Source organism: Plectrocnemia conspersa, unplaced genomic scaffold (genome assembly GCF_051122295.1).
Source record: "Plectrocnemia conspersa isolate PC_06_02 unplaced genomic scaffold, ASM5112229v1 ptg000005l, whole genome shotgun sequence".
Lineage (NCBI taxonomy): Eukaryota > Metazoa > Arthropoda > Insecta > Trichoptera > Polycentropodidae > Plectrocnemia > Plectrocnemia conspersa.
The window spans coordinates 21,451,105-21,477,897 of NW_028277169.1; the positions used below are offsets into that span (position 1 = coordinate 21,451,105).

Genomic DNA, 26,793 nt, shown 5'->3' on the forward strand with positions numbered 1-26,793 from the left:
AATGGACCGGACTTTTTCCGAGCCTCTATAGAAACGTGTAGCCTGTCATTGTGAGCAGTACTTATTTTAATCACTAGTTTGGTTTGGTGGCAACAGCTTATAGTGTAAAAATCTTATTGTTATTCCGTATTCATAGAACTTCTTAGAAAAATTACTTTTAATTTCAGTTTAAATATCAAAAATAAAATTTGGTTTAAGGGTGCAAGGTCTGGACTATATTGTGGATGCACCTAAATATCCCAATCAAGTTACTTACTATTTTTCTGAGTCTATATATATATAAACGTGTGGCCTGATAGTGTCATGTGGAACACAATGTCATTTAAATTTATTTTATTTTGATCAATTGTGAGCAGTACTTAGTGAAATTAATAGTTTTTTGCTTTTTCTCGTTCAACAATCAAATAATTCTCTAGTATCGCCCGCAATTCACTGTCAGCAATTAATCGTTAGCAGTTGCTGCTAACGATTGCGTCAATTGATACCATAAACGATTTATTGCTCATTTTAATATCAAATAAACGATCGCTAGCATATTTTATAGCTAGGCAAAACATATAATTTATGTAAATTTATTGGTCATTTTAAATTGAAAACAAGTTTTTTAGTGGATCGGCTCAGTGATTAAATACAGTTTCACTGATATTGACTAGTGAAATTATAAATCAATTGTTTGATACATTTTAACCGGCCAAGTTAATAAAATTGTATTTATACTATTAAACATATAACTTCACTGTTAACATATAACTTCACACATAACTCAATGAGAGCTCTAAAACTAATAGATTAAAACTTCGTTTAGGTTAGGTTTGGGCTTAAATAGAAAATAGACGTTTTATAACTGTAAAATTGAGTTTATATAATTTAAACTTATTTTCTTAGATTTGCCACACCGTCAATCAACCGATGAATAAACGAGTTTGTATAAACACATCTCAATACTTCTAGACGGTAAAATATGCTAGTGATCATTTGTAGGTTAGAAATTGTTCACGCGATCAATTGACGCGGTGGTAAACCAGGCGTGTACAGTGAGATACATTCCCTTTGTTAAGTGACAAAAGTGAGTGAGAAGAAGTGGGAATGCGAAACGCATATAACGCACGCCCTTATCTCTCACTCACTCTCGTCACTTAACACGCGTGTGAGCGAAAGGAAATGTATCTCACCGTACGCGTCTGTGGTAAACTGCTAACGATTAATTGCTGGCATTAAATTTCGGTCGATAAATTTTTATTTTTATATCAAAGGAAAGTTCTTTATATTAAAGTGTACAGGTCGTAGGTCTTCGATTTAGTCTTGGAGGTGATGCTCAAGTTCCGCGTTATATACACGGTCGGTCGCGTGGGCACCCCGTGTTCCCACTACGTACGTTGGTAGGAAGCAAAAGACCGCTCGCGAGGCTTCAAACGCGCGTGTGTCGTGCCAATTGACATGTGTTTTTGTATTTGGTTGGGTTAAACTTTAGCTAATAGATAATTGTATAATATAATAAACAAAATATAATAAAAAATGTACATATAAAATATAAGATAAACACAAAATAAAAAGTATACAATATTATCATTTAAATATTAATGCACGAAAGTATTTCTTTATTACATAAATGAAACCCGCTGAATATTAAATATGATTAAAGATTGTTTAACGTGTGTTTTAAAATGGTACTTAGTGAGGGTAAGTAGTTTTTTTATGATTTTCGAAATTATGAGTTAAGTCGCTTTTTAAATTTTGGGTGTATTGAAATTAGTGTTTTTTATTTGTCAAAGCACTTTTGTTCCATGATCGATTTCTACTAGGTACCTATGTAGGAACACTTTGAAAAATATACTATTTTTATACCGAAAAATATCAACAAAAAAATCTATATGTGGTCAAACCAGTGGCCAAACTAGAGTATGTGCTACCCAGGCAATCCTTAAAATTGCCGCCCCCCCTCCCATACATTTTTTTGAAGGGTCATAAAGTCAGCATTTCTTAAAATAATAAATTGATTATTGTTAAGTTCTTGGTATTCGTAGATTTACATAAATTTTAGTTTATTCAGGGTTAAGAACCACACTAGACGATTCCATCGCGAATATGCCGCCCCCAAGTAAGTGCCACCCGGGGCGGCCTTCCCCTCCGCCCCCCATAGCTACGTCACTGGGTCAAACGTGTCTATAATTTCTTGCTGTCACGTAGCGCCGCAAAATTAACTTTTTTTTAAGTTTAAAATATGGCTTGTATTATGTATATTTAACATTAATAAACACAATTAATATTATTATAATTAACGTGACATTTTTATGCCATTTCGATAAAAAAAATCAAACTGAAAGAATTTATGAATAAATATGCTTCATACAATCATACATTATATAAAAGTACCTGTTTATAAATAAATACTTAGTGTCGTGAATTATTGAATAAAAGAAAAAAAAATAATATAAAAGCTGCTATATTATATATACGTAAAAAAATGGTTCCCGAAATAAAATTAGATTTATCCTAAGATGGTTTCCTCTCTAGTTAATTTAGCGCCTGTTAGAGAGACGAAAGGAACAAAAATAAAATTTAAATTGACAAAGCAAAGCTTTCACTTTAACACAAGACTTATTCTTAAATTTGCATTACTGATTTAATTAATCTTTGATTTCTCCGAGTATAACACAATGTTATAAAAGCATTATATCATCTGAGACATCTTAATTTATTTGATCGGAAATATTCTCCAGGCGATATAACATTAGTGACAGTTGGGAATAAGTTTGGGAAAAAGCCAATATTATATACTTAAGGAAGTGATCTCTATATTGTATAATACGTGTTAATATTATTTTCTGATCTTATTTATATAAGCAATGAAAATATGTTTCAAGATTCTTATATGATATTACTTATAAGATTAGATTTTCTTTATCAATTTTATGACGCAATCTGTTATATTTCAGATAATCGAGACTCAATCACGTGAAGAAGGTCGCCAGATCGCCTAGTCATGAGCTCCTTGACGGAAGTCGCCGATGGCGACCGTAAATCTACTACCGAGCCGGAATTATCCAGGACCTCTAGCAAACGCAACGCTGGTGACCTACTCAGCTTAGTGTATGAGCTGCCCAAGGAGTTTACGGACGGAACCTGGGAAAACAAACCTCAAGAGCAACACACAGAAACTGCTAATAGACTATCACCAAACAACGACACTGTAGGAGGTCACAACATCACCAACCACGTGAGGTCCAAGATGGACACCGGATACCGCAGTGCCACCACTAACATCTCTCTGAAAGAGGTGATGAGCTCCAACAAGGCCTTGAGACTCACAAGAACCAGCAGGAACGAAGCACCAGACCCTAACGAGCTCCAAGACGAAGACAGTGACAATCAAAAGTTGATTAGTGTTACTGAGTGTTCAGAACAGGCTCAACTAGTACCGTCTTTAAAATACTGCAATAACAATAACATTGAAAGGCGCAGTTTTTCAGGATCTCCTAAAGTGAGTCCTACGCCTTATCAAGGTGGTTCCAACAGAAACTTTACATCGAGTCCGGTTGACTTTTCGGATATATCCGACGAAGAACTGGACTCATTCAACAAGACAGTGACGAACAACCCGGAACTTTTGGAAAAGTGGCTTAAGGAGAAAGCTAATCCTGATATTCTGAAGAGGGTACACACAATTACTGAGCCGCCTGTCATCAACTCGGGTTCGAAGAGGACGTCGGTCACTTCGGAACTATTCCAATTATGGCTCACGTCTTCACCCGTAAAGGTGAGTTGAAGTTTTATTTTATGTATTAGAATAAGTAATTGAGATGGAGCTAGTATAAACATAGCTATATATAAAACATTTAACTTGTTCCAATAGGAAACGCTCTTAGCGAAAACTCAATTAGGCTCTCCATGACGAAGGGTCAATATATGTAGGGATAGCGGGAAAGTTTAATTAATGTCGGTCAGTTCAGAAATCAAACTACTTGAATACGACAAACCACTTCTTCCATTCAAATTACTATACAAGTAATTAGTATATATCTTGAGTGAATTTTAAGATATGTTCTCTATATTTTTTTACATATAACTTTTTTATTATATTAGTATTTTATAGTGTAATTAGTATATTACTTCCTGAGTGTTTAAAACCCACATATAAGTAAAAAGTGTCTTAATGACGAATCGATAATAGTCTATACTCTATTTGCATTAACACAGTCAGTTCAAGAGCTATCCATTTCATCATTATTGCTTGGCGAGCTTGGGTTTACGCTCTAAATTTATGTGAATATTTTTAAGTAATTATACATAAACACAAAAGCGGATAAAGCAGTCTATACACGTTCATTTTTATTCCCATTGTTGCGATAAATGCACGCAGTTTTGCCATGACCCACCTAATAATTTAACAATGCAGAATTGTTCCAACACTGACCATACTCAATTTTATTACAATATTACTTATTTAGCATTCGAGTCTTTTATCGTTATGCCAATTCAACATGAATAAATCATGACGCGTTAATTAAACCGTCAGTGGAATAACAATTGCTATATAAAATAGTAATAATTGATATTTTTAATACACGTTTAATGTAGCGAAATCAATATTTTTAAATAAACTAAAATATGTATCAACCCATATGCTAGACATATTGAGGTATTCAATTAAAACGCATGGTGTTTGTGATTTTTTGCTTATTATAATATATAATATGATACGTGACATACAATTATTTATTTGTAAATTCATAAATAAGTTTAATTAAATATAAATTTCTTAATTTGATCAATGCCATTATTTTTTATGGTAGCTGAAGGATTTCTTTATTGAATAATTCTTAAGTCTCGTTATGGACAAACTAATTTAAGTGATTTTGGCAGAAGCTCAAAATATTCCTAATTTACATTATTAAGAAAAACCGCAAATTCTTAAATAAATAAAGTATTAAGAGGTCCGGTCTTTATAATGGATGCACTAAAACAAAGGTTTTTAAAAGTAGTGAATATCGCCCAATGGTGGGCGATGGATAAATCTCGGCGGGCAAAGATTTTGTTGGGCGATAGAGGCAGGGACGTCATTTCAGATTTTTTCAGATGGAGGCAAAATTTGGCTGGTCAGTAGTTGTTTTTTTTAGTTTCGATTCCATTAATCGTTTGAATGCCGTAAGAACACCAGTGTCCGCTTACGAACGACGACATGAATGCCGCTAGGACGCGGGTGTCCATCTCTAATTTTGTATTTTTTTTTGTGAAATTATATAATATTTTTTTCTATATTTTTGTGTATATACTAAAATAAACTGGTTTTAATTTTATTCCTATAATAAATAGTGGTTCACACAAGAAAATTAATTTTTTTTTATATATAGGTATTTTTAAAATCATCTATATATGCCAAAAAAATGCTTGGCATTCTTAGCATACACCGCCTAATTTCACTTGGCACTAAAAGGGTTAAAACTCATAGTATTTCATTAAATGAAATGCATTTTTCTGAACAAATATTGAAGCAATTATTCGAATATTCATATAGTTTAAAATAGTAATTGAAAAATCAATTAAGAACGCTATTTACAACCAAATATACCATAAACATAGTGTCCTTTCTAACAAAAATTCTAACCTTGTTCTATTGCTTGTTTATTTCATTAACTGTAAACTTCACTTATTGGAATAGATAGTTAGGTTCGATGACAGCAGCTCACATAAGATACATTGAGTGAATTTTATATTTTCAGAAAAATATGTTTCTTGACCCTTAAAGGGTCGTCTCGGTCGATATTTGACATAGCTCCGCTTGGTGCGAGTGAGGCTGAAATTTCGTTTTATCTAAGTCGAAGGCAAATTTATGGTTCTGAACAAAGTTTCTGATAAAAGTTCTTGACAGGAATGGGTAACGCACGACATGTTCATGCTTATATAATATCTTAAGACTTAAGGGAAGTCTTCACCTTTTCTACACTTAATCATCTGGCCAATGCAATGGGTTTGGGTACCTAACAACGCATTTTACCGGCATTTCCTTTGCTCAGGTATTTTTAAAAAGTACTTTATTGTGATTCTAATCTGCTTAAATGTGCGATATGTATCATGCCGACGAAGAAAAAAAAAATACCTCGAAAATCACAATTAGTTTAATAGGCATTTATCAAATCTTTGCGACAAATTTCATCGCACGTTCACGAAGTAGTCCAGAAAGGCACTCAATACATAGAAAGCATCCTCAAATATATACGAAAAAAATCTTTTTGAGTATAGCTTGTAGATCTCGTTATTAATAAATAGTAATGTGGTTACATTTATATATCTAGTAAATTTTAGTATTTTCATATCTTGTGAACGAGAGTAGGTTTTGATCCAAAAATATTTTTACCTCCTTTGTAACAAATCAAGTACGTATAAGATTTGAACCAGATGATAGACCTAGTAAAAATAGCCATTTTTATAGATCACTATTCGATTTTCATATATTTCTTTATCAAGTCGATACATAAATTAAAAATATTTTTTATTTAGTATATTGAGAGACAGATTTTCAAGCTGCGTAGTGGTCATGCTGACTAGATTAGCAAATAAAGAAAAACAATATTACAAGGAATAAACTGCAATCATATAAATGATATGAATAATTTGATTAAAAGTTTCAGCCGTTTATTTTCACACCATATATTTGGTTGTACAATAAAAAAGCTCAGGATTCAGATTTTATTGCAATTCAAAATTGTTCACCCATATTGAGACACACTTTATAATTAATACATAATTTGTGGTCGCCCTTGGGCGTGTATATGAATTAAATTTTAATTTAATAATGGATCCGTTAACGCGTGTTGAGACCAAATTACATGACACATGAGAATGTAGCTAATTTGTTCTTGTAAAACATAAATGAATTTCAACCCAATCAATTATGTTTGATATTTTTTAGCCTTTGCCTTTGGCAATGTTGAATATTATTAAAAAAAATACAAGGTTTTAATAATGTATGTTAAATTATTATTATATTTAACATTGGGTCTTGTATATTAAATTAATTATTTATCAGTTTCATTGATTGAAAATCTTGTACTGAACCTTTTCAACTTGGGTAATTGAATAATATTTATATTATTAAGCTACCATCGATGTAACTTTTTTTAGATGAACATAACTTTATTGTTATTGATAATAATTAATTATAAACTAACTTAGATTAGATTAGAGGTAATAAGTGGCGTTGCGTGGGCTGTGACTTTAGCAAAGTGTGGATAAAATATCGTAGCGTCAATTGCAAAGCTATCCCACTACAAAAATAAAACCTATACAAGAAAGTCAATAACAGTTGTGCATGAAAATAAATCACTATAGAAATTGATTGATTACAAGTACATAACTGAACCATTTAACGTATACACCTAATTTAATTTGTATAAATTATTATTATTATGCAATAATTTTTGGGTCACTTACGGTCTGTATAATTGCTATTAATACGCTATGTTCTCAGTGCCTCTGCAGAATTCAGTTTTTGAAAATCAGGTTGAAGTCTGGATTTTAGATTAAAGAGAGAAGCGGCTGTTTTCTCTTATATCTCAATTGATGGTTTGCGTAGCTCCGCTTGATACAAGTAAGAATGAATCGATATTTCAAGTTCAAAGTAACTAGTTAAATTTTTAGATAAACCTTTGTGTCGGTAGTTAAGTTCGAATGGAAGTCAATTATATGCACTATGTATGCGTTATATACGCTTGGTTGACATGGAGATGTTTCTTTGTGTATACCAATAGCTACAATTTGAAGATGTAATTAGATTTGTTTATATTCCATTGTAAGCACAAGTCAATGCCATTACTTTGTGTTTTTATTTGTTTATTTGTAATTTGAGGATCCAAATCTTTTAGAATCTCCGATTGTCACGCACATTGTACTCGACTAATAACATGTCCGTTTATTGCGCTTTTAACGCGTATTGCAACATACCCATTTTTGCGGTCTAAACAGATTTTATTTCAATATGTACCCTAATTTGCAACGTATAAAGTTTTCTCGACGGTACCCAATGCAATATAAATAACCAAGAAACTGACAAAACTTGCTATGTAGTTTCATTGCTAGGTATTGATGTATATACATATGAATACAATCGTTTCTTTAAGAGATGTTATCATAAAACTCTGAATCTTATTTGTTACAATTCACTCGGATTGGCTAACAAATCGTGGAATCGATAATCATGTGGTATCCGAAAATATACATATAAAATGAGTATCATTTTATACATGAAATTTACTTGAACGAATAATATAAAATTCTTTAAAATATGATAAAAATTTAGAGCACAGGTATACAACATGTCAACACAGCAATAGCTTGAAATGGTTGATGCACTTACAACTTACACCAAAGACTTTTATTTTTTAACTGGTGTAAGGTAAAGCTCATTGAAATTAATCAATCAATAAATATTTAGTATTGTGACGCATGTGTATAAATCCATCAGGTGCACTAGAAAGTTTTTTTTATGATATCCCTTATACGTATTTTTAAATTATTAGTGGTGATGAAGACCACTAAGGGTTTTCGCACTGGTTTTCATGAGTGCGGCTGTCACTCACGACAACCTAGGTAGGAAGTCGGGCCGACAGTGTACTAAATAAAGCAAAGCCCGATTAGGTAAGGGTTGTAATTGCTAATTGACGGAAACTACAGAGCTTTATGCAAACACCTGAAAGAGGTAATAAGTAATGGATTAAAACATTATATCATCCATGATCTTCTGCAGTGCTGCAAGTGACTGTAACGCCAACATCCGCTGTATTGCTAGATTTTGCTGGCAATGACATGAAAGTCTTGCAGCAATGTTTTCTTGATATACCCACACATTACAATAATTAAAATGAACGATATAATATTAGGGTTTTATTTGACTTAACTCAATAAAAATATTACAGTTTATCTGCTCACCTCGCGATTTTTTCCTACACTGGATTTGCCATTTCATTAATATTTTTTGGGATAAATAATATATTGCCCTAATAAAACAGACCACTTTCGGAGGGACGTGTAGTGAGCCGTAACTGGCAAAGGTCAAAAATGATTGCCACTTAATCATTGAGGGACGTTAGGAGCTACTGAAGGGCTATCTGCGCGCCTAACAGTAAATTAATCTTCGGCAAACCCTTTCAGCAATATTTAGTGATAACTTTCCTCTGTGTACAATAAAGTAACTAGATGAACTATTACTGTAAATCGCAAAATTTAGTGTTAAAAATATTTTTTTGTAATTATGCTAAATTATACAATTATGAAAAGGTAGTTTGAAAATTTTATGGAGGAAAAAGTGTCGCCTAATCAATGATTAAATACTAATTATATATCAATAAGATATATTTATAACTACATGATGTAGTTATAAAGATATCTTACTACCCCATAATACCTTAATTTATATAAAATTAAAAAAAAAAAATATGTTTAGGTAACCTTTGTAGCAATATGTCATTAAGAAACAATCAAAGATAATTTATAAAACGTATTTTTATAGGTTTTGTGGATGTAGATGGTTCTTGTAAATTAATACAATATCTATATTGCTTGTGGACTACCAGTTCTAGTACTCTATATTAAGGTACTCCAATTGAAATCTTTCTGAATTAGGTATATGTTTTCTTGCTTGTCGCTAAAGTTTATCTCTGATATATGAATTATATGGTTTAGATAAAATTGAGTATATATGTACATAAATAATTTAGATATTAAAACTAGTTCGTATCAAATTACATGATCGTACAATCATATATAATACGGCTTTTGACGTGTCTCGGCGTGAAAGCTTTCATGGAAAGCTCTTGCCAAAGCTTTCCATTTAATGAAGATATAAGATAATTCTAATTAATCCATGCTGCGAAACAGGGTCAGGCGAAAATGCGAATTTAACCCCTTTGCCTTCGGATTTATCGAATCTACACGTAATGGTCCGAAAGTGCCACTTTCATCAACGGAATTGAATATACCATAGTAATAATATGAAAATGATAGCATTTACATATTATAAATGTTGAATTTTCTTTCCGTTTCGTTTCGCATCAAAACCAGCAAAACATTAAATAAATTGCTCTTGAAACTTTGCCACTCTTAAATCCGTAGTATACGTTCCGTGCAATTTTACATAGTCAATTGCATTACGGCAAAGTAGTAAACTTGCTCCGTCAGAAAATCGTATTCGTATTATATGTACATGTATAAGTAAATAATTTCATCCGAGAACCGTCGAGTAAGTATATAGTTTCTGTATGTTAAAGTCAACCCCTTCTCGCTTCCATCTTGCAGGTTAAAATCTAGGTCGCTGGATAATTTAACATAAATAATAATATATTATTAAAAAGTATAATTCAAAAGCGCTTCAAATATCATGAAAAGATTGTATGTTTATTCTGATTACATATTCGCATCTGTCAAACATTATGTCTAGAATTGAAAATGTATGTAATATTATGCGATTTCTGTAAGTGAATTTTTATATAAAGCTTGTGTTAATACATATTTTAAAGTAAATGAAATAATATTTTAATAGAGTACGCTCGGGATAAGGATGTTGGTTTGTTATTGTGTGCGTGTACATGTATATGAGAGGCAGAAGCAATGTAGCGTGTACTTCGTTGTCTCACTTTCTCTTTTAAGGACAGTCGCTGATTCGTCAACGCTGGTATTCGTCATTAAAGTGCAATGTGGCACAGAAGTTCGAGCTTCTCTAGTGATTTATTTTAAATAATTTTGTGTTGATATTGGTTTAAAACCCAGATATGCCCACTGTCCCATGGGTAGGTCACTAAACTCGTGCCACTGTTTTTTATTTATAAATGAAATTTTAAGAGAACAAAATTTCTTGGGCATATCTGGGTTAATTGATATCAAGGCTTTAAATATATATACACTGTAAGTTATTCATTCTCTTACCCGTGAATTAAAATATTTTAATTATTTTTCCATTAATCCGTACGTTGTTGGTTTTTTTACACTATTCTCTGTAAGGCTTAAAAAAGTTATTATTCTTATTGTTGCGCCAATGATAATTTTTTAATTTATTCAATGAATTCTAATGATTTAATAGAGTCGTCGAGCCATTAAACAATCTGCGAATAATTTCTTTCCCCATTTTATATCTTTTTGCTTTTGAAGAATAGCTAAAGACTTCATTATTTTTTGACTAGTGAAAGATTTTGAATTTTGCAAATATTTAATTAATGACATCAATGTCTGGTTTCTTCGATTATATATTATATTTTTAATTGTCCGTTGAAATTTCCAACTTAGCTCAGATGTATGTATGTTAAATAAACACATATTTTTTTTTAAAATAAAAAAATAAAATATTTTGAGCGAAATTGTTTTGAGACACACAGTTCACGCACACAATAACAAACCGAAATCCTTACTCTACATGTGTATTATATATCACTGTTTATTTTTTTAAGACAAAATAACATGTTTTATTTGTTTGTCTAGATTATTATCATTTGATAAACTATAGTCTTGTTTCATTATTCGTGCTGTTGCGACATAAATTGACATTGAGACATTGAAAAAAACATTCATTTTTTAAATCAATTCCTATTTGTTTCTGATTTATTTATTGTAATAGCATAGAAATTGCAAATTTTAAATTAAAGTAAATTTTTGTGAATCGATAAGATCTCAAGAATAAACACATCTCGTTTTTTAATTGTATTATTCATGATCGTTAAACACAGATGTGCTGGTTGTGGTAAATTAATAAAAACCTTGAACAGTGTAATGCCTGAACTACACTCTCTGGAAGTTGGCCAAGGTTGGCCAAGGACGGAGAATATAGTGGGTTACTTCGGTCGAGTTCGGTCTAAAATCTCTCGGAAGTTGTTCGAGGTAAAGTGGGGGTAATTCAGTTGACTTGGCCAGCTTCGAGCGCTTCCGAACATTGTCAGCAAACAAACCGAAGTCGGATCTGCTCTTTCGAGCGCGAGCAGTGAGATACTTCCCCTATCGCCCTCTCGCGTGTTAAGTCACGAGAGTGAGAGAGATAATGATATGGTTTTTTGCAAACTAAGATAGAACGAGTAGCTCGGTTCAATTTCAGTATGCGCGTAGGCGTCCTATGGCAAACACGCACGTCGAGCGCTGCATCGTGATCACGTGGTCAAGTTATAATACCACATGCTTATCGGGGACTTCAGCAGACTCTTTGAATATTTTAGGGCACCAAAAGAGATTAATTATATATTATTCTAACAGATATCGTTATTTTTTTTTCATATAAAATTAAATAATTAAAAAATACTTACTGGTACTTGATTATGTTAATAAAATCGTTTCAAATATTCTTATGTATTTTCCTAGATCGGTTTATATAAATATCACACAATAACGAATTCTTATTTAGAATCGATGGCGACAAATTCTATGATAGTCACAGATGTGGTGTTCGTATTCTAAAGTATAATTTTTATGCCTTATGGCATTTTTCAAAAGCCGACAAAGATTTTGCGTAAATTGAATATTTACGACCGAAAAGTTTTCACTGATATTGCATTGGTGAGTGCCCACACAAACTTTTATAATTATCAGTAGCGTAATTTTAATAATATGATAATTTAAAAATTGCGATTATTTGGCACATTTTTCGATCGCGCGCAAATATGCCAGCTGTACAGCCGTGCGTACGTCATTCACGCCCGCCGTCCGGACGGCATATGAAATTTGTGGCAGTGTGGCGACCTTGACCGACTTCAGTTGAACTTCGGTTCGGACAACTTCCAGAGAGTGTAGTGCAAGCATAATAGTGCTACTTACTTTGAGGGTTGGCTTACCGTATAAATTCAGTAAATTTAACAACATATCTGAATAGCTGGTAGCTTGTCAATTTAATAATATGAACGTACTAAAACTAAGTTTTTTTAAATCATCGCTTTGAAGGAAAAGTATGTGTTTGGAAATTTGATTATTAAATAGTATATTTACTACTGGATGTCCAGGCACAACAGTGAATTTTTCGCCTCATAAATTCACCCTTTTTGCACGTAACCTTACCAACACGATAGACCAGTAGTAAAATCTGTAACTAATGATCTAAAAATCTTGTTTTTTTCAAATTTTATTGTATAGTGATTGTTATATTATTATATCACGAATTAATACAGTGATGTATATTAAAATTAGGGATATGTAACAAATAATCACGAGGTACTAACGTTTCATTGTATGATCCACCATAAAGTGTTTAATGCACAGCTATTTTAAAAGAAATTGTGAAAGTTATGGTGGTAATTAATGTTACTAACAGCATTGTGGCAAAGGCGCTCCACCGTCGGCAATTTAAAGAGTTTTTAAGTTAAATAGATAACGATTATCAAGACCTTCTCCTTTACAACAAAGTGCGTTGGCTTTCAAGTGGTGAAATTTCAGAGTATTTGCTTCTTGTCTAAACAAAATTAAACCATTCTTCTAAAAAAAAAAGAATATACAATATTCAGATTTTACAGCGCAATAAATATATTTCATGGTAGATATCACATTACAACTAAATTTCTTCAATCATCAATTACTTTTATTCATTTTTACGACACATGTAAACTTTGTTATTACACCGAAAGCAGTAAAAAAGCTCAATAATTAAATACAACGTAATTTAATCATACAAAAAAATAATATTTATGTTTATTATTTTTTAACTTCCGCTAGAGCGTTGCGATTGTTTCGTTATTCTGAAACATCACTGTGATTAATCACGAAGGAGCGGCCTCGCAAATTGTATTAGTTTGGGTCGAATGAAATTTATGAAACACATTTTCCACGGGTGCGAAATTCTGATATTCCGATAAAATACCCCCGGAGGCTTTTGCGGATTATGGCCTTGTGCCGTTTGTCATAAAATATCGCATCCCTTTTGCGAACAAAAGATATACCTGGCCAACGTTTTGAAGGAGCAATAACGTTAGATAATATAAAAACAGTAACCTTAAGCTTAATATGATTTTATAGATGCTCTTATCTCACAACAAATAGTAAACAACTTACTTTGTAATAGGAATAGTTATTAATTAAACGTTAGTTGATGGCTTTGAATACTCCGCAGATTTTATGATCACTTTGATTGACCAACATTTGGTCAATCAATAGATATTGAATAGATTAAATATACTTTGACAATTATTAAATATATTTTATTGATGAAATCCTGTTCTGCAATTTTTGTAATATTATTAAATCTGCGATCACCTTACGACAAAGTCACATTTAATAAATCAACAAAAAAACTGAAAACACCAAAGAAAAGAACGAGGCAATCCAAGAATATCTTAAAAGCCTTACTGCTACAGCATGCACAGAATTCTCGTCTTGGAAGGTAACAAAGAGAATAAGAAACCCTGAACAATTCTCTCCCTCAATCAGACTTATTAACGAATAATGGGTCAGAGACGATAAAGAAAAAGCTGAAGCTTTCGGCGATCACTTACATAATACATTTGAATAATTTCTCAAGGAAGACACTTGAAAAAATAACGATTAATTAAATGTACCTATTCAGATGAGAAAACAATCTTAAAAATTCTCAATAAAATAGGTAAAATATAAAAATATATGAACATCAAGACGACACCGGGATACGACCTAATAAGCGGCAAAGTGATAAAAGAATTCCTGGTGAACGTTATCAGATTAATGACGATCCTATTCAACTCAGTAATTGGATTAAATTATTTTCTGACCCAATGGAAGGTTGTCTAAATTATAATTTGATTGAAACCATGAAAGGAACCAGACGATATTGTATTCTATAGACGGATACGTATCTTAATAAATATTAGAAAAATTAATATTTAAAAGAATCGAACTTCTTACCAAATCATCAATTCGACTTTAGAAATCACTATTTTACAATAGAGCAAGTGCATAGATTGCCAAAATATATCAATGAAGACTTAACCCAGGATTAAAATTAAGAGACTGCTTCCACAAAACAACTTCTTAATAATCCAATCCTACCTGAAAGATAGACACATGACTTTTTATCGGAGAAGTAAAGACAAAACCGTACCAAATATAATTGGATGTAAAACGATGCTGTATTTGTAATACACCATAGATCTTCCTCAGATGAATTAAATAAGAGTTGCTATAATTTATCGATGACACAACAACAATGGCATTTAATACTGGCGCAAAAATAGCATCGAAGAGTCTGCAAGATCATCTTTCAAAAGTCCAAGCTTGGCAAGTAATCTGCTAAAGGACGTTGTTATAAATAAACGTAGATTAAAGCGTGTAAATACATTAAAAGTAAAAAAAAAATATTGACAGCAATATAACCACTTTTTTTCCTTTTCTTCTATAAATGCCGAGTTGTTGGGAGAAAGGAGCAAGAATGAAATATATATTATAAGAATTGCTTATTGTCCAAATAAATATTGCTATAGGTCATTAATCCAATATCTTAACACTACAAAATAATATTGTAAAAATAATAGATTGTCCTATAAAATTAAATTAATTTATTTTAAGAGGAACACAAAGGCAAAAGGTAGCTCAACATATTTTATGAAATTATATTTTTATTTCCTGTAATTAAATTAATAGTCGTCGGCATGTTTTTAATGAAAATGTTTAAATAATTCGTCTATCTTACAGTTTCTTGTCGAAAAGATATAGCACTGACTACTCTAATTTCAATATTGCAAAAAAGAGCGCTTACCTTTTAGCGCATATTAATTATATTCTGAAATAAATTTTCTCCCATACTTTTACGATCGTGTTTATCAAAGGGAAATTTTAAGGAATATTAACGATCCTCGTTAAGGATAAAATTTAATTAAAACTGCCTCGGAATTTATTTACTATATACATATAATATTATGCACGAAACGTTAAAAAGACAATGAATTTATAATTGAATTACCATTTAATAATATAATAACATCAATAAACAATAAATTATTAAATAGTAAATTACATTATAAATATAATTAAAATGTTGTTATTCTTTATATAACATATTAATTGTATGTATTAGGTAATCCCGGAATTAATGTCGTTTTTTTAATAGGCAACTTTGGCTTAGTATTTTTGGGTCCGATGAGCAGTGAAGACGTGCGTTGTAATTTTTTTCTTCTCTGTGATCCTTTGCCTTTCTTTTAAACAAAAAAAAACTTTTCTACCCCATTTACAAACAATGGCAGAGACGTGTCCTTCGGAAACACATTTAAGAAACTGTATGCTGTTTTCGTTTCATTCAAAAAAAACTGCGACAGAAGCAACAGAATGCATTTATGACATTTACGATGATATACTGGACAAAAGAAAGTGCCAAAGTGGGTTCAAAAAATTTCCAACGGGCAATCTCGATTTGAAGGACGAGCTTCGAAGTGGACGGCCCATTCTAGTGGATAGTCCAGCTCTAAAGGCGGAAATCGAAGCAAATCCGATTATGACCATTGATGAATTATCGAAGAAAGTCGGCACATCACGGTCGAACACCCATCGTTATCTTGAGAAACTGCGAAAAGTTAAAAAAATAAGGTATCTCGGTTCCTCACGCGCTCACCGACGCAACAAAGCTCAACGCCTCAACACATGCAAAATACTGCAAGAAAAGCAACATTTTACCCCGTTTCTCCATGACTTTATCACCAGAGACGAAAAATGGGTTCTTTATCATGATATAAAAAAATAGAAACAATGGTTAAATCGAGGTCAAACCCCAATTCCAACACCAAAACCAGGACTACATCCTCGGAAAGCATTATTGTGTGTGTGGTGGGATTCGAAAGGTGTAATTTATTATGATGTTTTAAAACAAGGGCAAACTGTTACTGCAGCCCTCTATTGTGAACAGATGGACAAATTAAATACGACGTTACAGAAAATTAGACCTGCTCTTGTGAATAAAAGTAATGTCATTCTTCAACATGATAACGCCCAGCCGCATGTTGCCGATATTACCCGTAAAAAAATCCAGGACCTTAGCTGGGATGTTTTATTGCATCAACCCTATTCTCTGGACTTGGTACCGAGCAACTTTCACTTATTTCGCTTTTTAGAAACGCAATTAGGGAACAAAAAATTCGACAATTCGACAAAAACTGAAATCGGGTCTTTCGGAGTTCTTCGAATCTAAACCAAAAGCCTTTTATGAATAAGGAATTTTAGATCTAGTAACAAGATGGCAAAGAGTCGTAGATAACACTAGAAATTACTTTGTATTAAAAAAATATTAAATAATTGAAAAAAAAAATAAGTTTGAGTTTTAATAAAAAACGACATTAATTCCGGGATTACCTAATAGTTTAGTTTTTTTTTATAGTACGTATTTATAAAAAAAAATATTACGGCTAACTCAACACGTAATTCATATTCTCCCAAGCTCCCACCACTCAATAATCAATAAGCACCATTGACAGGTGGTAGCTAAAAATGAGTAAGTTACTCAGTTTTATTCTATAATTTTATTGTTCTATAATTAATATTTATTTAGTTGTGTTATTATATAATTATTATTCGTAAACGTTCAATGAGCTTTTGAAACGTTTCTTGATATTCTCAAGGTCTTACATTTAATTTTAAAAGTTTGCCCCTGTAGTCAGTTTAAGTATTAAATTTATTCGAATAACTATAGTACGACTGTAAAGATTTATCATTTTTTAAACATAGTCTTATTTTGGTGTTTAATACTCTTTTCATATATTGGATATCTTTACTTAGATAATCCCAAAATGAATCATTGAGTGAACGATGAATATTTAATGATCAATTTCCGGTACCATCACTAACGCAATTTTATACCAATTTATAAAGCCTCATTACTGCCTATTTTTGGTATAAGCCGACACAATATACAAGCATATAATTAACTGTAAATAATTTAATTAGCATTTAACCTTTATTGTATTAAAATATATTATAATTATATTTTTATATTAATAATACTTTTAGTCCCACCGTACCATTTGCACTTACAATATAGAAAACAGCTCTGAATGTAATACAACTCCCATAAAATGAGATGTAATTAGAGATACATTTGCGTAAACGATCAAGTCCCTCGAGTGCGAAAGTACAAAATAAATTGTTTTCCCTATTTGAGACTTTCGGGACGCTTTTCTAAATTGAAAGCGTCATATTAAGAGACGATCCAAAACAAACGACTGTCATGAACTCTTAATTGTATCTATATACCTCAGTGGGACAAATAAAACAAACCTCTAGTTCTTTTTCTAAACAGAATTCGACAGTGTTCGCCAAACTTAAATCCGCTACTCTAGGAATAAAAATACTGATATTTAAAAGTGCTGTAAATTTATAGTATTCAGTTGCGTAATTTAATAAACTGCGCTATTAATTCTGAAATTCTTGCATTTAATAGTAAGTGGACATGTTTTGGATTTAAATATTGTGTTTCTAATACGCATTTTTATTCACTAGTCACATAGCTAATGAGTAAGTTAAATTTTATACAAAAAAAATCTTTACATAAATTATCAATACGTTCATCTAAATCAAGTCTAAACTTATCATAAATTTTGAAAGAAAAATCAATAGGCTTGTGTTAATAGCTTAAAAAGCACAGTAAGATGTTATAAAGAGCGAAAGAGAGAGAAAGAGGGTAGAGCACTCTTTGTGCTATTTGCCAGGAGCGAAATTTCTCTCAAATGTCGTACGTATGTATTCCGGTCATGAGCGCAATCCCCGTTTCAATTTCGCGAACAAATTCGAAAATCGACCCCAAATGGGGGTTGGTTTCGAAAAGGGTAGTCTCTTGTTATTATTCGCCGCCCCTGATTGGCAAACTCATTCCCTTAACGAACGTTTATTGACAGCCGATATTGGATTATGAATAGCTTAACAAACTTTCGCTACTTTTACGGATTCAGCCTGCGTCACAGCTGAAATTTATTCCGTGTAATAAATGCTATTTTTAAGATTTTCATCAGGAATAAAAAAAATGAGTTCAAATAATCAGTAAAGACGTAACGATTTGCGTAGTTTGATTTTATAATATTCTATCTTCCATATTCATACTAAATATTATATTTTTTAATATATGTAATATAAATCCCAGACAGCGAAATAATATTTAAAACAATAATACATTAACAATGTTTTTATTAATTAAGAGACAACTACGTTTGTCAAATAATCAGAAAAAAATAATTTACCATTATTTTATATTCGATAAAAAAAATATACACAGCAGAGACATCATAAATATCATTCTCATCTTCAGAATGTGCCTCCAAAGAATTAATTTGTATTAAAAAAATTAATTATCAGTTGTTAAACGCAATTTTTATCTACAAACATACAGTAGATAATGCGATTGTTAATAAAAGAAACACTCATCCACTAGAACTAGCATTAAAAACTAAATAATTTTGTATCAAGCACAACTTGAAAAAATACTATAAATAAGTGATGTGATTGTAGCTTTATCTGTGTTTGTACAGGTTGAACTGTGAATTTCAAACGTCGTAACTCGATCAGAGTTGACGTGAAAAGAGAAGCGGCTGCTTTCTCGGTAGATGCTTGGCGTAGCTTCGCTTGATGCGATTACGGATAAACTCTCATATGTGCCAGGTCAAGAGGAACTGGTGCAAGTTCTTAATGATAGCTTCTATCAAAAGAGAATTCTATGCGCTGTGTATGTGCTTATACGCTTGGTAGAGATGTATGAGATTTCTTTGCTCTGACTTCTCTCGGCGCATGCACTAATACACGCAATTATATTTGTTATTTTCACCATCTCTCTTAAAAAAATGCGTATCATATTGCATTTTCTTGTTATAAAAACAATAGCATTTTTAAAGATGAATGAATCTCTTTCAGATATTAGTCGCCGAATAGTGTCTAATACATGTCTTTGTATCTGTTCTATTGTAAGAAATATCTTTTTGGAATTGCATATAATCAATTTATATTATAATATGATAGCAAACAATCTTTTATATAAAATTGTAAGTGTGACAGCAGTTTTGATTCCTTATTATTAATAATGACTAGGTGGGACATACAATAATTTTTGTTAAATAAAATTGCGAATTTTTTTTATTTTTATGTATATAATAAATAAACATAAGTTAATAAATATTAAGCGACTTAAACCAATACCATTTATATAAAGGCTTAACAGCTCACCTTTAGCTTTGTCGTGACGTCACGCGTGTCAGGCCAAGCGAGAAGCGCATAGCATTTAACTTTATAAATAAAAAAATAACTACATAAATGCTTAGATTATCTGTAATTGTTTAAAAGTACTTTACACCTCATAATTCTGGCACTTTTCAGGCAATAAAGCATAACGATTCACTTTAACGGTAATTAGATGTTCTATCTTAGACCTGGTGAAATTTTTAGTTGTACAATAATTTAATATTTTACACAGATCTAGCATAGTATTGTATAGTTTGTAAGATTACGCTATGCAAAGAACCCCTATAATGCTCGGAGCCTCTACAAGTTTTGAATACTAACTAGACAACAGTACAAATATATTACAGTTTTTTTCATAGCAGAGAAATGAGAGTTTTCCTTCGAGGTTTAATCTAGGGCATGTCTCCGCACTGTAACGATGTCAGTGGGTGAAGTTTGAAGGGTGGGAGGAATTTTTACACCGAACAATATGAAATATTAAAATCTTTCCAAATTTTATTCCCGAATGAATAAAAATGTAAATTTCTCCAATCAGATTTTCCCCACCCTAAAGAAAATATTTTCAGATAACTCCTTCGCATAATATTTTGCTTCGCGCACTATATTTTCACGTCGCAAAAGGGATCAAAAAATTATTTACGTGTGTCGGTGTCATATTTCACGTTTCGGATTGCAAAATAAATCTATAGAAGCGCGAGCAGTACGTCAAAGTTCACGGATGAGTTTTTTATATTTCATCAATCGTTATAAATGGGATTTTCAGCCAGGAACAAAGGGAGGGTAGTGTGGGCATCCACCGGGAACGTAAAAATGTAATAAGCTACAAAATTGTTGCGGAATCCTGATTCCGCAACAATTGAAGATGTTCGCTAATTTTTAATATTATAAAATAATTTGTTAATTTCACATTTTTTACGGTAAAATAATATAATGAATTATGTAACTAAATATGAAAAATTTTAAGCATTTAATTAAGATATACAAATTAAATAAAACTAATAGATTAATAATAAAGTTACATTTCAACTATTGTATTATTAAAAAATACGTTTTCAAACAAATATTTTTTCGTTTAAAATATTAATATTTCTACATATATATAATGATGTCAAAAAATTTTACATTGATAATCATATACAGATTAATTTTAAAAATATTTTTTTAGTTCCTTCACAACCTTCACAACTTTTGGCACTCTTTAATTCAATGCTTTGCACTTAAATTTCCAGTAAAGTTCAATACTTACAATTTTATTATAAAAAAAAATTGTAATATATTACAAAATTAAAAAAAAAATTAGTACAAAAACTTTAATGTTTTCTAACCGTATGGGGTGTGACTTCGCAGCCAAAAAGACGTCGTTGGAATTTGATAATAATTTATTAGTTAAAATTACATATATTGCGAATTATTATGATGGGCAAGATGATTTTCTCCGAGCGATGGTAGAGAAGCTGATAGAGGGATGACGTCGGTGAAAGATTCTGAGAAGTCTTCTTGTGGCAGTGACAGTGTAGTGGAGGTCAGTTCCTCTCTGCTACAGTGATAGTCTGGTAAAGTCCCTCTCTGGTGAAGTTGTGACAGAGAGTATCTCCCGGCAGGCCGAGTCTGCCATCTCCTCATTGGAGACCAGCATTAAGTATTTAGGTCTGCAAAGCTTGCAGACGAATCACAATCATGCAACGACCATCCAGCCAATTGTTGCACTCGTTTCTTAGAACAGTATAAAATATCATACATATAATATTACAAATATGTTTTGTTTGTACATATGTATATCTTAAGAAAAGAACTTACCAAATTATTAATTCGGCGATGATTTACAATTATTGCTTAATATAAAACATTTTAAGCCTTTGTATGCGAGGAACGAGTATTCTTGTTTTTTTTAAATTTCGATGTTGCCATGTTTTGTATTACAATGTCTACGTTCTTTTTTACGTAAATATTTACTATTTACAGCAGGAAGCTAATTCACCATTTTTTACATAGTCGATCGATTTTTGAATTAAAGCAAAGTCAAATAACACACTTCTTCTATCTATAATATAATTGTTTTAAGTCGCTTCCGCTTCCGGATGCGCATTACTTAAAATAATCTCCATTCAATTATCTTCTCTGTAAATCGTATCGCTTTGTATGAACAAAGGAAATATATTTAATTATAATAGTAAAAATAAAATTTGAATTTGCTCCGATTAATTTTCGAACCGCCGGTAATACATTCGATTGTTTCGACCAATGAAAAACAAGCATTCAAATATAAATCAAGATGGCCGACATCAACGTGACAACAGCTTTAAATAATTATTATTTATAAATAAAATGTTGCTATGCGACAGTAATTTTTCATTAATTCATCATTTGCGATGTTCGATTTGACTGAATATAAATAATCGGATTGCAAATTAATTAGGTGTGTTATAACTATGAAAATTAAATATATACATAATGTGTTGAGGATAAGAAGAATACATTGATTAAATTAGATAAGCAATCATAAAACAATCTTCGTAATGAAATCTTCAAATTTTGAATTCTCGGCGACGGGCTCCGAGGCCGAAAAGTGAGTTTTTCCTTTTATATTACATAAACATTATCATTGCTTCCATTTTAATGCATATATATGTTAGATTTTTTAAATTTGAAGTAAATTAGGTACATTTTAAACGTGAACGTGTAATATATCCTTAGTATGTATGAGGATTGAAAGTTAATGTCGATCAAATCGGCGCTGTCGCAGTGGGAACGCTATATATATCAGCCGAAGGACAGCTTATAGATGTGTAGTTTCTTGGATGTTATCTAATAAACGACATTTTACAATGATTACATATCTGAAATAATCGATAGCAAAAATATCTAAGACTGGGTTATTTTTAATTCCGATGTGGCAAAATATGTATACGTCATGGTTTTTATTCAATTTTTGTTCTGTGCCATCATTCCTCTTTCGGAATACCCAAATTCAAAATATTCAGTTACATCAACCTTATGTAGTATGTTCTTTATAAAAAGATAATACTTGCTGACAGTGACTTCAACATGAGAAGATTCACTCTTTGTTTATATATACCAATTGTACGTTGTGGCCATATAGGTCATCAAATTGTTCCATCATTGCTTCTGAAAAATAATTACAAACAATAAGACATTTATCAAGAGTAAACATTGAACACATTGTTACTACTAATATGAAGAACAAAATTTACGGAAGTTACTGTAGAGAATTAAACACGTAGATTGGAATCTCTTCACCTTCTTCAAAATTGTCGCAATATGTCATATATTAATTGTTTGCTATACGTAAATGTTATAAGATCTATTATTGCTTCTGAAAATTAACTGTAAACGATTCTATATAGTGGGTAAAATGTACCTTTTTGTTTACACCAATACAAATTTTTCATTATTACTAGCATTGTAATATGTTTAATTAACTTTAGTATGTATACCTTTAATTGGCAAATCACCGCTGTTTGTCTTTTAATGTTAGATCCTGGAAAGTCAATAGTAATTTTGTTAGAATAACCGTGATACATTATTCATATAACCAAACACTTACTGGCACACTCATAATTTATAGTTTTAATTATATTGTCTATAATTATAAATGCTGCATCACTTTGAATCATCTTCAATTGACACTTTGTAAGAAAAACGCCGTGATTAAAACATATTTCACCGTTTATTTAATTGCACAGAAATGGGTGCAGCGAGAGCTTACCAGATGACAGAAGAACTGTCACATGTAAGCAAATTAAAAAAAGGGAAATCCCCGGTTTTGGGCGCGTTTGATAACGAACTACGAAATTTATTTAAACGATTTAAATTGTAAAACACTTGCAAAATATGTATAAAAATCAGCAAATTCTAAAAAAAATATTTTTAGAAATATGCTCAGTTTATACGGAATTTAAAATATAATATAAATAATGTAAACTGTGTTAAAAAGAATGTATTATAAATATATTTCTTAAAAATACTTAAGAGGTATGTAAATATTTATTTGATTTTTTCCGGTTTGAAGTTTAAATATTTAGGGGAAAGTCATTCAATATTGCTTTAAATTTTCTTTTGTGTATTTTGCGTGTCTTTTCGCAAATAAATCTATAATGATCTAAATATATCTATCCTTAATTTTGTACTATATCTATTTATTCATTAATAAATTTTAATATACATTTATTAAATATTTATTATTGTACAACTTTCACTATTTGACTATTATATAATTATTATCGTCAATTCTAATTTTACACTATATTTACGATATTTTTCTGACCGAATTTTCCGACCGATGTGTCTCATAACTCATAATATATTTTATTACTTTTCCCAGTGTGCCTCCAAATCCTCGGTAATCCGGTTTGTCACGGTTTCGTATAATTCCACGTTATTCGTATTATTAACGGGTTAATACGGGCATGAGGTCGTGGGTCGAAGCCTGTAACGCTTTCCGAAAGACAACTCACCTTTGCGCCTCACGACTATATATTACGGCCCAAGTCGGCCGTAAACCTTAAATAAAACTAAGCAAACCCCTTTTTTATTTTCCTTTTTTCCTTCAGAGATCGAAATCGCCCAGCGCTCGGGCGAGAACGCCTTCTCGTCAGCAGCTGAAGCAATTGGACGAGGGGGAACTGTTCATGGAGCTGATTAGAGACGTGGCCAATGAGCTGGACATGGACGTGCTTTGTCATAAGATCCTGGTTAATGTCGGATTGCTGACCAGAGCCGATAGGGGCAGCTTGTTTTTGGCGAGAGGTCCACCTAGTGACAGATATTTGGTGGCGAAGCTCTTCGATGTCACGCAAGACACAGGTATAATATATTTATTAATAATAATAAGTTAAAAAGGTAATTATACATTGCTATAGTAAACCTTCAATATGAAGATTTTTTAATTATATTGTTTATGTATAATACACACTTTTTGTGGATATTTGTATCAGTATAGCATGTTTGTTTTTAAGAAATGTCGGTTTTTATTCAATACTAATATGACTAGATCTATAATATAAATAATTAAAACAATTCAACCCATGTTGATATTTTAGAATCTATTAATACATTTTTATGACTGCACTCTTTTCATAGTATATTGATTTGAAAGAATTCATTCGTCACTAATCATATAGTATATATGTTAATTTTTTTAAGCTATAGCAGCTACATTTTTTATTATTTTTCTATACCCTAATCATTTTGCCACACCATGTGTATATATATTTGTTATAAAACATCAGCGGGATTCTTTATTAGATTCGTATAAACATTGGGAACGTAAATTTGTTTTTAATTTCACACAAAAAAACGAATTTAAAAACACATTCTTGGCATTTCGGTAAATTAGCTTTTTGAAATTTGCTTATATGCAAAATAAAATTGTTAAATATATAAATTTATGCGAAGTCTGTTCTTGCTGATATTTTTTTCTGTATTCGTGCAATTCGGTTATTTATATATTATTACTAATGATCTGTACGCAAATAAAACTGTGAAATTTCGAGAAAGATCTTATCTACAAACATACATAGACCAGAAGGCGGTTCTTCAGAAAAAGTAAAGGTCAAAGTAATAATAACAAAAATACATTTTGTTAAAAATACAAAAAAAATTATTACGAAACAGGTTTCTTTTTTGTTTTTCGCAGTCCCTACATGCAAAATTTGGCACAGAGAATAAAATTATAAGGGGAAGAGGGAAAGGGGGTATTTATTTCTCATTTATTATACGTCGAAGGTGGTGGGATGAACTTATCTTTTAAACAAGGTCCTAAAGAGTAACTATGCAAAAATATATTTTGATTAATTAAGAGGAGGGTTATATTAACAGTTTATTTAAATACCTACCTTATTTTTTACATATAGTTATAATTGCAAAAACAGCAATTTCAGTGAATATGAATCACACCCTTATTTTAAGGTCAATCAAAAATGTATTTTCGTTTATTATTGAAATAAATTGTGTATTTTTATTACAAGGATCGATATTTGTATCAATAGCTTATTTTAATGACGAAATTCGCTGTGGAGGAGTCAAATACGAATTTATAAAAAAAAACGTGGGTAGCTATAATTGTATGTTTAAAAATGAAACGCGCTGTTAAAAAAATCTTTAATGCTATATTATTGATTACATCTGCCATTGATTTAGAAGTTAACTAGTGTCTAGTACAAACTATCTTCTTAACTACTAATTTGGTATATGAATTTATTATATATATATATCATATATGCTAAGCTCAGGTACTAAAAATAAAAATTAGTGATGGGTTTGAATCTACGTATATTTATTGCCGCATAATTTGATTAAATAGACTGTAGCTGGCTGTTACTCCTAGCTCTGACTTTGTATATCAACTGTCCAAAGTAAAAACTGGATCAGCTGACTGAGGTCGACCGACGAGAAGATTAGTCGAAGTAAATCTCAAAAACCGTGAGTTTGTGATCCTCGAAGTTTATGAGCTCTCAAATAAGTGATTTTGTACGGGAAAACTTAACCCTTATGTAGTAGACATTCGTCAATACCATGGCGCAATATCTACCCAATCTCGTCTTTTTTTTCACGATTTTGTCTTTCAGGCAGATGATAATTTCAGGCGTTTTCTGTGAATTTGATAATAAAATAATTCGTGATTGAGAATGGTTAAAA

The 26,793-nt window shown here is 31.3% G+C and overlaps 1 protein-coding gene across 2 annotated transcripts in view; it reads left to right on the forward strand.

Annotated features, from left to right (window-relative positions):
- Nucleotides 1-26,793, forward strand: part of LOC148235167 (cGMP-specific 3',5'-cyclic phosphodiesterase-like) — a 117,651-nt gene that overhangs the window by 45,329 nt on the left and 45,529 nt on the right. For both annotated transcript variants that reach the window (XM_088186351.1, XM_088186350.1), the window contains exons 2-3: nucleotides 2,937-3,757; nucleotides 24,708-24,960. In XM_088186351.1, the coding sequence (XP_088042477.1) occupies nucleotides 2,984-3,757; nucleotides 24,708-24,960 (1,027 nt within the window). In that variant the 5' untranslated portion in view covers nucleotides 2,937-2,983. The remainder of the gene's footprint in view (nucleotides 1-2,936; nucleotides 3,758-24,707; nucleotides 24,961-26,793) is intronic.